Source organism: Macaca fascicularis, chromosome 17 (genome assembly GCF_037993035.2).
Source record: "Macaca fascicularis isolate 582-1 chromosome 17, T2T-MFA8v1.1".
In the NCBI taxonomy this organism is placed as follows: Eukaryota; Metazoa; Chordata; class Mammalia; order Primates; family Cercopithecidae; genus Macaca; species Macaca fascicularis.
In genome coordinates this window covers 25909702-25924419 of record NC_088391.1, presented here as the reverse complement: position 1 = coordinate 25924419, position 14718 = coordinate 25909702, and the positions used below count along the sequence as shown (strand labels likewise).

The 14718-nt window shown below is 40.2% G+C and overlaps 1 protein-coding gene and 1 long non-coding RNA gene across 6 annotated transcripts in view; one reads left to right on the top strand and one right to left on the bottom strand.

Moving 5' to 3' along the window:
* The window catches only part of ESD (esterase D), a 27453-nt gene extending 23436 nt beyond the window's left edge, over positions 1 to 4017 (top strand). For all 5 annotated transcript variants that reach the window (XM_005585826.4, XM_005585825.4, XM_005585827.3 and 2 more), the window contains exon 10: positions 3771 to 4017. In XM_005585826.4, the coding sequence (XP_005585883.1) occupies positions 3771 to 3851 (81 nt within the window). In that variant the 3' untranslated portion in view covers positions 3852 to 4017. The remainder of the gene's footprint in view (positions 1 to 3770) is intronic.
* On the bottom strand, positions 1488 to 14718 carry LOC141408982 (uncharacterized). Its single transcript, XR_012426945.1, has 3 exons — positions 14472 to 14718; positions 13636 to 13806; positions 1488 to 5634 (listed from the first exon to the last, which is right to left on the bottom strand). It is a non-coding gene; the product is annotated as an uncharacterized lncRNA (long non-coding RNA).

Below are 14718 nucleotides of genomic sequence, written 5' to 3'. Positions count from 1 at the left end.
TTGAGAGGCTGTTTTAGCCTCTGCATCGTCCTGTTGGAGAAGAGTAAGAACATGACAGAGAATCCCAGAAATGTAGAGATCTCTCATTCATCTCTGTATCCAGTGCTTATTTAGCATAGTTATCTAGCACAGAGACTCTCAATACTTGTTAAATGAATACAGTGCAAAGTCTTCCTCCTTATACACTGAAGAGATTTAATAACCTGGGGATTCTTATCCAAGCTTTTCTAGTTGGGTCTGGAAAATATATAAGAAAACACTGCCTGTTAGGATAAACATCCATCATAGCTGCTGGAGCACTGCTTCCTTTTTGAGAGTTGAGTGAAGAATGAAAGAACGAAATGTGTTCATTTATTTTTATACTCCAGGAGTCAGAGTTTTGCTACCAAGGATTTTCCATTTAAAGTGTGAGGTAGAGGAGAAAAGGCCCCTTCAAGTGTCACTAAACATAGGCATTTGCACAAGCTGCTTAACATATCATACCAACTCATTCGTCAAAGAATTTAATTAAAGAAGCCATCCCCATTTAATAAGACTGATAAACAGAATCCCTAGTCAGGGATGATACAATTAGCTCAAATTGTATAACTTTAGCAGGATACCAATAGTTCAAATGTGTTCTATTGCCTTTTTGTTGATATTTTTTAAAATTCTTGAGCCCTCAATGGCAGGCATCTTCTTCTTTCTCATATAGGTGAATCTTTATCATTATGGAGCTTATGGTCATTTGTTTTGGATTTTAGATGTCTTGTCTTGCAGTATATTCCTGGGTTTACCTTGGGACTTCTCTAATAATAATGATGGCTATTCATATGTGTCTGATGGCTCTTAACACACAAGAAACTAAGGATAAAAATATGGCATACTCAGTCACATTGGAACTTGGTCACACATGTCTTTTGAGGTATCTGTTTCCCTGCATCTGTACCCATTTTCTATCAGATCCATCTTTTGATCTGTGAAAAATGGCAGATAATACTTCGTACATTTTACAGGTTTTGTGACCTAAAACTCCGGGCCTGTTTAACTTCTTTTTTTTTTTTTTTTTTTTTTTTTTTGAGACGGAGTCTCACTCTGTCACCCAGGCTGGAGTGCAGTGGCCGGATCTCAGCTCACTGCAAGCTCCGCCTCCCGGGTTCACACCATTCTCCTGCCTCAGCCTCCCGAGTAGCTGGGACTACAGGCGCCCGCCGCCTCGCCCGGCTAGTTTTTTGTATTTTTAGTAGAGACGGGGTTTCACCATGTTAGCCAGGATGGTCTCGATCTCCTGACCTCGTGATCCGCCCGTCTCGGCCTCCCAAAGTGCTGGGATTACAGGCTTGAGCCACCGCGCCCGGCCTTAACTTCTTAATAATTCAAGAATTATATGGAGCGAAAATGCTTTTCTTTACATTTCCTTTTTATATAGGAAACTGTAATTTAGCTCTAAATTTAACTAGCCAGCTGGGACTAGTCTAATCATTGAGAGACATGACACCAAGTAATTACGAGGCTCAGCTTTAATCTTGACAACATTCCTGTCACATTCACTTCCATGATAGAAGACAGATTGCTTTAGAAGACTTAAGTTACCTTGATCTTAAACTAGAACTTTTAATTAACTGCTGTTCCCAAGATAAACATTTAATACCTCTCTGGAAGGGAGAGATTGAGAACATTTACTGATTCATCAAAACCTTGGGGATTTGCCTTGTTCTCTGAAGCGTCAGTGATATTTTTATTAGCTCTATTTTTATTTCTTAGGTGCTTAGAAAAATTCCCATTTTTTCCCATCAGTGACCATTCACTAGTTCAAAACTGGAAAAAAAAAATCTTTGTTAGACTTTCATTTCTTTCAGTATATTCAACTTTGTATTTTAATTGTAGATAGAGATAAATTATCTGGTGTTTGATACCCTTAGAAAGTTCTTCCCACCTGGAGTGTAAATTAGTTTAACCGTTGTAGAAGATAGTGTGGTGATTCCTCAGACCTGGAGGCAGAAATGCCATTTGACCCAGCAATCCTATTACTAGGTATCTATCCAAAGGAATATAAATCATTCTGTTATAAAGATACATGCACACGTATGTTCACTGCAGTACTATTCAATACTATTCAATAGCAAAGACATGGAATCAACCCAAACACCCATCAACGATAGACTGGATAAAGAAAATGTGGTACATATACACCATGGAATACTATGCAGCCATAAAAAGGAATGAGATCATGTCCTTTGCAGGGACATGGATGGAGTTGGAAGCCATTATCCTTAACAAACTAATGCAGGAATAGAAAACCAAATACCAGGCCGGGCGTGGTGGCTCACGCCTATAATCCCAGCACTTTGGGAGGCTGAGGTAGGCGGATCACGGGGTCAGAAGATCGAGACCATCCTGGCTAAGACGGTGAAACCCCGTCTCTACTAAAAATACAAAAAAAAATTAGCTGGGCATGGTGGCATACACCTGTAGTCCCAGCTACTCAGGAGGCTGAGGCAGCAGAATCACTTAAACCCGGGATGTGGAGGTTGCAGTGAGCCAAGATCATGCACTCCAGCATGGGTGACAGAGCAAGACTCCATCTCAAAAAACAAACAAACAAAAAAAAAACACTAGATGCCCTCACTTATAAGCGGGAGCTGAATGATGAGAACACATGGATATATGGAGGGCAACAACACACACTGGGGCCTGCCAAAGGGCGTTGGGAGTTGGGGAGAGCATCAGGAAGAATAGCTAATGGATGCTCAGCTTAATACCTAGGTGATGGCTTGATCTGAGCAGCAAACCACCATGGCACACATTTACTTATGTAACTGCATATCCAGCACATGTACCCCTGAACTTAAAAGTTGAACAACAGCAACAAAAAAAATAATGAAAATTCTTACCACCTTAATACTTTATTATTATTATTATTTTTTTTTGGAAGACTATTTTTTAACTTATACTCAGAAGAGGTGTCAGAGTCACCAGAAAGGGATTATTTCTTCATTTACCTACAACAGTGGTTTTAAATGACTGGATAGATAGAAATCTCTTTCAACTTAACTGCTTAGCACATTACATTTTTCTCAGTTTCATGTAGTTTTCCAAAGGTTTACTGACTTTTTACCTAATTTGATATATTGCTAAGGGATGTCAGCACTTAATGAATTATTCCTTTCTCCTCAAATAAAGATATGACATGCATTTACTGTGTAGGAGGAATTCTTAACATGATTTATGATGGCTGATGTTTGACTTCCCAACAATGATAGAACATTTGGGCATTTTTGTGTTCTTTTTCTATATTGTTTGTGTGCTTATTTTGTATTTTAATAGTCACTGACTTATTGATGTGCTGCATTTGTGAATTGAAATGTCTTGCCCATGTTTCTAAGGTCTCTAAATCCTGATTCTTTTCATCTTGGTTGATATGATAGTGTCTACTCTACATATTTAATGTACTCTACAGTGTTGATATGACATGTCTACTCTGCATATTTAATTAATGTGTTACTTCCTCTCTTTACATATTAATGGCAGCATTTAGAAGTTAGGCTATGTTTAGAAGCTAGGCAGAGTGTTTAGTTTTCCTTCATATTTTTGCTGCTCTTTTAATGTACAGTGAAAATGTTAAAGTACAAATATGATAACCTTGATTTAATTTTAAACGTTCCTCATACTTCCCTTAATGTTATGACTATTTGTAAGCAAATTAAATGATCTTAGAGATATATTTAATGTTCCTAATATTGATGTTTCTGAATGGTAGATAAATGTCTTATCATCTCTTTGTCTTCTAGGGTTATGATCATAGCTACTACTTCATTGCAACCTTTATTACTGACCACATCAGACATCATGCTAAATACCTGAATGCATGAAAAACTCCAAATAAAAGAATCTCTTCAGGATTATAAAAGTAAAATGCAACTAGATTGCTGAGCAAAAAAAAAAAAAAAAAAAAAAGTTCAAAATCATTGGATTTTGTAATGCTAAAAGGGCTTTATTCTATAGTTGAATCACCTCTGAATAAAGATATAAAACCTACTTCTGATGTTAAAAGTTATTTTACAAGTGTTCACATAGGAAATCTTTAATGCTCTATAGCTTTGTCAGTGTCGTTTGGAAATTCTTGTATTAATCCCAGGTCATAGAATATGAATGTAATCCTATTTGAAGTATAGAGTAGTAACTCCAGAACAGAAAGACTTAAAAGTAATTTAGCCCGGCCGGGCACGGTGGCTCACGCCTATAATCCCAGCACTTTGGGAGGCCAAGGAAGGCGGATCGTGAGGTCAGGAGATCGAGACCATCCTGGTGAACACGGTGAAACCCTGTCTCTACTAAAAATACAAAAAAAAATTAGCCAGGCTTGGTGGCAGGCGCTTGTAGTCCTGGCTGCTCGGGAGGCTGAGGCAGGAGAATGGCGTGAACCCGGGAGGCGGAGCTTGCAGTGAGCCGAGATGGCGCCACCACATTCCGGCCTGGGTGACAGAGTGAGTCTGTCTCAAAAAAAAAAAAAAAAAAGTAATTTAGCCCAGACTCCTCACCTTTCCAGACTTTAAACCTCTGAAGACATGGACTGTCTTTGTCATTTTCATTGTTGTATCTCTAGTGTCTAGCAAGTGCTTGGTTTCTAGTGGGTATTTAATAACTTTTAGCTATAGAATAAGGAGGTAGGCTCAGAAAGGTTAAATGAATTCCCCATCATTACACAGCTATTTGTGGGATATTAGAAGACAGATTATCTTTTCTTACCTATTGAGCCTAATATATTTGTGAACATTGGTTTTTGGGTGTATTGAGGCTCTCAAGAATTAAATAAGATTCAATCTGAAACTGGCTAAACAAGGAAACATTAATTTCGTGTTACTGTAAACATGAATATTTTCCCGTAGTCGCAAGCAGAGATTTAACTTGGTGACCTCACCAAGAAAAGTAATGTCTCCGTAAATACCAAATTGTTTTTCTTTAAGAACTTAATAGACAAACTTTTTGAAGTGTGACAAAAGCCAGTAAAACATGATAGAAGCCAGTAAAGCCTGGCTGCTTTAAAAATATGTTTTTTTTCTGTTAAAAAATAAATTTTAAACATTCAATAGGAATGCATATTATGGTAATGCATTGAAGAAAATGACATTAGGTTCTTAAAGTTATAAAATTAGCATTATTTAAATATCAGTAGTCAAGGTTGAGCCCTAGAGTGAGCTATACACAAAATGATTGTCATCTGAACAGTCGTGTGTCTTCTAATAAGGAAGATCATTCATAAACATTTTACATGCCGGTAATTTATTTGTGAAGAAAAACAATTGTATTATCCCTAAGATCATTTGAAATTGAGGTTTACACCAGAGAAACAAAACTAGTAGGAAATACATACATTATGATTTAAAAAAAAAAAAAATGAGGAATCGGCATACCTGATTATGAGGGCTGGCTAAGCAAGTCCAAAATCCATAGAGCAGCAGTCAGGAAGGGACTGGCACAGACAGGATGGACTCTGCACATGGGCTCAAGCTGTTGTCCATAGGAGGAATTTCTTCTCTCCTGGTGAGGCCTCAGTCTTGCTTTTAAGGCCTTCTGATTAAGTGAGGTCCATTGGATTGTCTCTTCCTCTTTAAAGTCAGTTGATTAGGGACTTCAATTGTATCTGCAAAATTCCTTCATAGCAACACCTAGATTAGTATTTGAATAACGGGGGGCCGTAACTTAGCTAAGTTAGTTTATCATTGTAAGAAAATAGTTGCTTTGCTTTTTTGCATGGTAAATGCAAAACATTTAAATATTCATTAAGTAATTGCTGACAAAACAGCTAATGTTGGTAAAGAGAAAGACCTTTAGTTAAAACACAGAAATGACTGTTGAGGATAATAAACCAATACATTTGAGCTTGCTTTTTTGTGCTGCAAATGCTGGCCTGGGGAGGGATGAGTCCTTATCAATGCCTAAATGTAACATGTTTCCCCAATTAGAAAGAGTTCAATCTCAATGTCTCTTACATTGGAAGGTTCCATCTCAGTGACCTAATTAATAATAAATAACCTAAACATTAACTCCCAATGCTTGTTTAGGGTGTTTCTAGAAGTCATCTGACAATCAGGTGTAAAAGGAGGTAAAGGAATCTGACATTTCCTGGGTTATGTTCAATGTAATACCCTTGTGAAGATTATGTTCTTGAAGAAACGTAATACTGTAAAACTACCACCATCAAGAGTGAAAGGACAAGCCACAAAGTAGATGCAGATGCTTGCAATACATATATCTGACAAATAACTTGTATCTAGAATGCATGAAGAACTCTCACAAATTCTTAAAAACACAAAATTTGGCAAAAAAATTTTTGTACTTAACAAAATAGGACAAATATGGCTAATGAATGCATGAAAATGTGCTTAATAAGACTGGGGAAATATGAATAAAAACTACAATGAAATAAAACTACACACCTACCTGAATGGCTAAAGTTCAGACAATGGAAAATCCCACATGTTGATAAGGATACATGGCGACCTGAATTACACCGCTAATAAGGTGCACACTGGCAGGGTCCGCTAAAGTCTAGCTCAACCTTAGTAAACTGCTAAGGTCTGGTGAGGCTTCAGACCCTACTTAGTACGTCTCCTATAACCTTTAAATGCATGTTTCTGTACTTAACAGGAACATTATGATTATATGAGAATATTTAGAGCAACACCATTCATGATAGCCAAAATCTAGAAATAACTTGAATGTCCATCTATAACAGAATTAGTACAATTGGAGCATATTCATACGATGGAATATTCTACATGAATAAAATGAACACTCTAACTGGATGCAGCAACATGGATGGGGTCTCAGCCATAATCTGAAGTGAAAGAATCCTGACACCAAATTATGTGCTATATAAATAACTTGGTGCCATTTTATGTCAGATTCTAGGCCAGGCATAATTGATTCATATTGAAGTCAGGAGGTGTTACACATAGCAAGGCAATGGAGGCGGCTGGGGGAGGGCATTCTGAGGGAGAGGCAATTGGAGCATGGCAGGAGAGAGTACTAGTGATGCTATCTTTATCCAGTTGCTTGCTACATGAGCATGTTCACTGAAAATTCATCAGGCCATGCATGTAAGATTTATAAACTTTTTAATATGTGTTATAGTTCAATAAAGTTTACATTAAAAGTATATTAAGTAGTTACGCTGTGAAGATCATAAATATACTACTGCATGAAGAATGTAAAAACCCTGATGTTATTACAAACAATACTTATCTTGGGGAATACAATTTCCAGTGGCTGCATCATTTATCAATTCAAGTAATATTGTATCTCAAACCACTTAGAAGTGAAGGTGATGTGAAAAGTTGCTGCAAAAAGTGGCTGTAGGCTGGGCACGGTGGCTCACATCTGTTATCCCAGCACTTTGGCAGGCCGAGGTGGGTGGATCACTTGAGGTCAGGAGTTCGAGACCCGCGTGGCCAACATGGCAAAACCCCATCTCTACTAAAAATACAAAAATTAGCCGGGTGTGGTGGCAGGCACCTGTAATCCCAGCTACTCGGGAGACTGAGGCAGGAGAATCATTTGAACCCGGGAGGCAGATGTTGCAGTGAGCCGGGATCGCACCACTGCACTCCAGCCTGGGCAACGAAGTGAAACTCTATCCCCCTCCCTCCGCCAAAAAAATGGCTGTAGTGATGTTACTGATATTAACGATGCAAATGAGTTAAGATAAAACCATGTCATAAAATCTTACAACAGAATATTTAATATTTCCAAGCTGACATCTCTCAAATATTTTAAAAATACACATATAAAAACTGTGACAAGTAGGCATGAATTATATATTTTAAAATGCATAAATGTATTCGAATTAGCCAAACTTTTGGATGTTATCATTAGAAAAATGCAGATCCAGACCAGGTGCTGTGGCTCACACCTGTAATCCCAGCACTTTGGGAGGCCGAGGTAGGCAGATCACAAGGTCAGGAGTCCGAGACCAGCCTGGCCAACATGGTGAAATCCCATCTCTACTAAAAATACAAAAATTAGCCTGGCATGGTGGCAAGAGCCTGTAATCCCAACTACTCGGGAGGCTGAGGCAGAAGAATCGCTTGAACCCAGGAGGCAGAGGTTGCAGTTAGCTGAGATCGTGCCACTGCACTCCAACCTGGGCGACAGAGCGAGACTCCATCTCAAAAAAAAAAAAAAAAAGAAAGAAAGAAAGAAAGAAAAGAAAAGAAAAAAGAAAAAGAAAAATGCAGATCCTCTCATGTTCAAGGTTGTCTTGTATTTAGGCTCACTGGGTATATATAGTATGTAACAGATTACATTGTTTTATCAACTTTCTGAAATGAAAGCTACTTTAAAATTAAAACAGCCAGATTTTTTTTAAAAAAAGCTTTCATTTTTGAAGCCTAGACTCCAATAATCTGAAGAATTGGGGGTTCGGATGAAGAAACGAAATGTCACTGTTGGTGTTCCAGTGATGGAGATGGCAACAGCAGTAGCTAAGAAGACATTGGCAGAGGTTGCCGGGGGGAGGGGAGGGGGCAAGTAAAGATGCAGCAATGGCCACAGCAGCACAGGGGACCATGACATAAGAAGCATCTACTACAGTCGAGATGGAGGACGAAGTCTTAGAACCAGTAAGAGTTTCGTAAAGTGGCTAGAAACAATATAAATATCTCAAAATTTGTAATTTTTCTATAAGTCTATGTTTAACAAAAATTATTTTTAAATGATCCTATTCACAGCAGCAACAAAAAACTACCTAGAAAGAACTAAAATGAGAATTGTATAAGACCTCTAGTAAATAAAGCAAGTCTTAAACAAATGGAAAGCAGTATCATATTCATGGAAGAAAACTCTCAATATTGTAAGGCTACAAACGTACCCCAGATTAATCTACAAATGCGATATAATCTTAATCAAAATCTCAAAGTTGTTCATGGAACTTGACAAGCTAATTATAAAATTTATATGGAAGAATATGCCAAGACAGCTTGAGAGAGAACAAATTGCTCTGCCAGTTGTCAAGACAGATTATAAGGCTGTGATCATTAAAACGGGTTTGGACTCAGAAGAGTTCAATCCATCAGAAAAGTCCTGCCACAGACCCACACAGAAGTTTAGTGTATGTTAATGGCAATGTCTCAAATCAGCGAGGAAAACATGGGACTTTCTGTAAACGGTGCTTCCAAATTATTTCTCAGCAGCTTTGTGGAGAAAGATATACAAAAGGAGGCCTATGTAAAGGCATGCATTGCAGGCTTGTTTGTGATAAATATGAAAACAACCCCAAACATTTAAGAATAAAAGTAAGTTGGTGAAAAATGCACATAATTTGACACTGTTTACATTTTCACAAGCCATCAAAACAATATGTATTTTGCTATAGGTACAAATATATTTCATGGGAAAAGGTCTGAATGGAAATAATGAGTTGCTTCTGGGAAAGAGGAGGAGGGCACCAGAGTTGAGAATAACAGCCAGAAAAGCTTTATTTCTGGTGGATGATATCATTTTTACAGAAAAAGTTATTCATGTATATTTTCAGTTGTAAAATATTAATTTTAAACACTAATGTTTATTTAATAAGCGTTGAAAATCGAAAAGAACAGTGCTTACACTCATCTGTGCCAAGGTCCAGAAACACATCTTCATACTTCTTACTTTGTTTGTATTTCTGAGAACTTAAGTTCTGGTTCAAAAACACATTGGAATTTTTTAAAAAATAGAATTAACATAGCTTACTGTGTGAATAATGAGACTTTCAGGAGAAGAAACCCTTGTAAGGTCCTGCCTCCCAAAGGTACTTCAGGAAGGTCATTGCATCTTTCGAAGGCCAATTCCTCATTGGAAAGCAGAGTAAATAAACAAAAACTCCTACACTAACTCCCAGGACTGTGTAGCAAGACAAGATACCCATATGAAATCTCTGACATCTTATCCAGATGTTAGTGACTAGATGCGTTAGGGCCATTGAACTTCAAAGTGACCCATGCCGTCCTTCAGGAGTGTGCAAGACCATCCAATGGACCGGATTAGAGCTTCTGTCTATATTTACTTTTATTTCATCCTCTCATGTTAAAATTTCTATTTTTGTGCATGTCTTATAATATACATAGCATATTGGGATGCTAATGTATACGATTATAAATTAAAAGTCTTATATTATGGGCGTGTGTGGCAAATGCGCCTCCCAAATTTCTTTTTAAACTTACTTTTTAAACACAACTTTTTGAGTAAGCGGAGACAACATTGTGAGCACCAACACACAGAATATCTATTGCGCTGTTAGTTTCTACTCTGCCAGTACCAAGAATGGTTGGCTATAGAAATAAAATATTTTCCTCAAGGAGAGAACATAGTTTGTAAATTTCTCATCCTTTCATAGCCCTGCTAGTCCAAGAGAAAATGTCTTTTGGTCATCAGAGATTTTTTTTTTTTTTTTTTTTTTTTTTTTTTAATTAAAGGAATCTATACTCTTGTATTTGGCTCAACCTTGGGACTCCAATCCATGACCAGTGAATTTTCAATTTTATTTGTGTCTCTTTGGCACCAGGTGGCAGCCTCTGTCTCTAACGGCACTTAATGAGCTTCACTTTCTGGTGATAGTACGGAAAGAAAATAGAGTCCTAGCACTTTCTTTTTTGGATGATAATGGTATACTCAATTAGCCAAATAAAGTAACATTTTCATCTTATTGGGCTTATTGGAAAAATTCAAACATCCCTAAAAATGAGGCATGGGGCTGGGAAGTGGGTGAGGCACGAGACTTTTTTTTTCCAATTTATCCCAGATATTATTTCGGGCATTCTGGTTTTGGGGTGTATGATTGTGTGTGTGTGTGGTTGTGCATTTAAACCCTGCATTTAGAGTTGTAATATTGACCCTAGGCTGTTCAGGTGGTTGATTGAAGGCAGATTGCCTTATTGGTCATTACTGGTTCAATGGGATTCATATTCCAGGAAGAGGAAAGCCTTTTCCTTTTGGGGGCTCTTCTGAACACATTTGAGTGAAAACACTGCCACCCAGTGCTTCTTTTAGGAGAAGCACAATAAATGTACCATGCATGCTTAAAAAGTTTTCTAGGATGAATAGTATATCACCCATTTTCTTAGTTATATTCAAATAAGGCCTGACAGACTACAGAACATGCCCTGCTTTAAATGCAAAACAATCCGGGCTCAGTGGCTCACAACTGCAATCCCAGCACTTTGGGAGACTGAGGCAGGAGGGTTGCTTAAACAGGAGTTTGAGACCAGCCAGGGTAACAGTGAGACACTGTCTCTACAAAAAATAGAAAAAAAAAATTAGCTGGGTATGGTGGCGTGTGCCTATAGTCCCAGCTACCTAGGAGGTTGAGGTGGGAGGATTGCTTGAGCCCAGGAGGTCAAGGCTGCAGTGAGCCACAACTGCACAACTGCACTCCAGCCTGGGTAACAGAAAAAGACCCTGTCTCAAAAATAAAAATAAAATATTCCAGCCCATATCATGCTACATAATACAGAGAGGCCATCCCAGATGTTGGAATGATTGATTTTCAAGCATGAATTCTAAGACAATCCTGCAAATATTCCAGACTTATGTAGTCATTCTGACCTGGATCATGGCAAAAAGACCAGGCTAAGGGCTTTGTGACCATTTGAATCCTCCCTCAACCTTTCTGCCACAGTCACAGTCGTTCTCGTCTAGCCCTCAAGAAGTGCTCTCCAGGCCGGGCACCGTGGTTCACACCTGTAATCCCAGCACTTTGGGAGGCCAAGGCAGGTGGATCACTTGAGGTCAGGAGTTCAAGACCAGCCTGGCCAACACTGTGAAATCCCGTCTCCACTAAAAATACAAAAATTAGCTGGGCATGGGGGTGAATGCCTGTAATCCCAGCTACTGGGGAGGCTGAGGCAGGAGAATCACTCAAACCCGGGAGGCAGAGGTTGCAGTGAGCTGAGATCGCACCAGCCTGAGCAACAGAGTAAGACTCCAACTGAAAAAAAATAAAAATAAAAAAAAGTGCTCTCCAGTACAGTTCAAAGCAGCCTTAGGTAGCAGCTCCCTCTTGCAGGGCCCACATCTGGAGAAACCTGTCCTCCCGCCTGGTCTCTTTGCCCTGCCACCCCACAGGCTGTGCATTTGCCCACCTCTCCTCTTCTGCCCTCCTCATTCCCAGGGGAGGGGAAGGTGAGCAAATGCACAGCATTCTAACATCTTTCTCTGAAAGTATCTGGCCTCCTCACCTCTTCTTGTATTTTTCATAGAGCCTGTTGGACAGAATTGGGATTTGCATCCTCTTTGCGATGAACGAGCACCTTGTTTTGGAAGGTGGTGGAACAGAGCGCCCATTATTTTGGGACCTCTGCTATAACCATAACATCATTTTACACACATAAGTAAAAGAGAGATAATGGCAGTGGGACCTACATCCCAGGGTCATAGAGGATCAAATGAAATAACCCAAATAAAGCCTTGAGCTCTTTACTCATCTTTTTTGAGTTATTAGATATTTGGTCAGTGACTTGGTAAATAGAGCAAGAGGTTACCTCATCATCGTTAAAAGTGTGGGCTCCAAGACAAACTCCAGGAGTTGAATCCCAACTATGCCACTTAGTATTCATGACATCTTGAACAACTGGCCTCCCTGTGCGATGGGGATGATTGTAGATGCTATCTCACAGGGTTGTTGTAAGAGTTACAGGCATTGCTACCTGTACACCTCCTGAACAGTGCCAATTAGGTAGTAGCCACTTGTATTACTCAGGGTTCTCCAGAGAAACAAGATCAATAGGATATATATATAGAGAGAGAGAGAGAGAGAGATGGATGACAGGGGATTTGTTAGAGAGATTGGCTCGTGTGACGGTGGAGGCTGAGGAATTCCACAATAGGCCATCAGAAAGCTGGAGAACCAGAGGAGCTGGTAGTGTGGCTCAATCCAAGTCTGAAGGTCTGAGAAGCAGGGAAGCCAATGGTGTCACTCGCAGTCTGACGCCAGAGACTGGGAACCTGGGGGACTGTAGGTGCAAGTCTTGGGGTCCAATTGTAATGTAGGTCCTATTGTCATTTTCTCTCTTTTACTTCTGGGTGTAAAAGGATGTTATGTTGGGTCTCCTTCTATCCTAGTTCTAGCAGACGGCTGGAGAACTTGGAGTTCTGGAGAACAGGAGAAGCGGGTGCCCCAGCTTCAGGAGAAACAGAGAATTCACCTTTCCTCTGCCTTTCTGTTCTATCTGAGCCCTCGGTCGATTGGGTGGTGCCCGCCCTCATTGGTGAGGGCAGGTTTTATTTACTCAGTTCACTGACCCAAATGCCAGTCTCCTCCTGGAAACACCCTCACAGACACACCCAGAACTTATGCCTTACCAGTTATCTGGGCCTCCCTTAATCCAGTCAAGTTAACACCTAAAATCAACCATCACACCCTTTGATAAGCATTGGGTATTGTATTTAGTTTTCTTCATCACTTATATCCATGATTTCCCTTATTTGGATTCCTATAAGAAAAATGAACTATTGTGGGGTCTTTTCATGCTCTTTCCCCATTGAAATTAGTATTTGTCTAATATGAGCTCGATAAAAGAGGTTTGTTGAGAAATGAACATTAAAATGCAGACACAGATTATTTTTTCAGGGGTACCAAGGTGGAAGAAATAATCTGGAGGGGATGGGAAAAAAACTCACCAAAAAGGACACATTGTCTTGAAGGCCAGGTAGCACTTCATGAAGTCAAGAAGAGGTGAGTGGGTATTCCAAGCAGCAGGCATAGCACAGGGAACAAGGACATGGGACCACCTGGCAAGAGGATACTGGAGTGGCTGCAGCAGACGGTGTTAGACGTAAAACAGGAACAGTCTGGGAAGGGCAAACATGGCACCAAAATCAATTGTGTGAGTAATAGTAAAGTGCTGAATATGTTTCCAGTAGGGAAGAGACATGATAAGACTTGCTTTTGCCTCTCTCTCTCTCTCTCTCTCTCATTCTCTCTTCTCTCTCTCCCCTCCCTCCCTCCCTCCCTTCCTCCCTTCCTCCCTTCCTCCCTTCCTCCCTTCCTCCCTTCCTTCCTTCCTTCCTTCCTTCCTTCCTTCCTTCCTTCCTTCCTTCCTTCCTTCCTTCCTTCCTTCCTTCCTTCCTTCCCTCCCTCCCTTCCATACATCTTGCTCTGTCACCCAGGCTGGAGTGCAGTGGAGCCATCTTGACTCACTGCAAGCTCCGCCTCCCGGGTTTACGCCATTCTCCTGCCTCAGTCTCCCGAGTAGCTGGGACTACAGGCACCCGCCCCCACGCCCAGCTAATTTTCTGTATTTTTAGTAGAGACGGGGTTTCACCGTGTTAACCAGGATGGTCTCGATCTCCTGACCTTGTGATCCGCCCGCCTTGGCCTCCCGAAGTGCTGGGGTTACAGGCGTGAGCCACCGCGCCCGGCCAAGACTTGCTTTTTCTAAATATTATTGTAGCAGCAGAGAAGGGAGAAAGAAGAGGAGGGAGACAAGGTGACAAATGAGTCATTGACTACTTACCCAGGGTGAGCCGAAGAGGGCAGGCACTAAGGTAGCAGGGAGGAAGAGGAGATGCTGGGACTGAGAGATATTTCTGAGGGAGGATCCGCGGGGCTTAGTGACGGACTGAAAAGGACAGGAACACATCAGTGATCATCCTAATAGGCATCCTGATAGATCAACCTGATAGGTTGGGGAAGTTCTCCTGAATAATATCCTGCAGAGTGTTTTCCAGCTTGGTTCCATTCTCCCCGTCACTTTCAGGTAC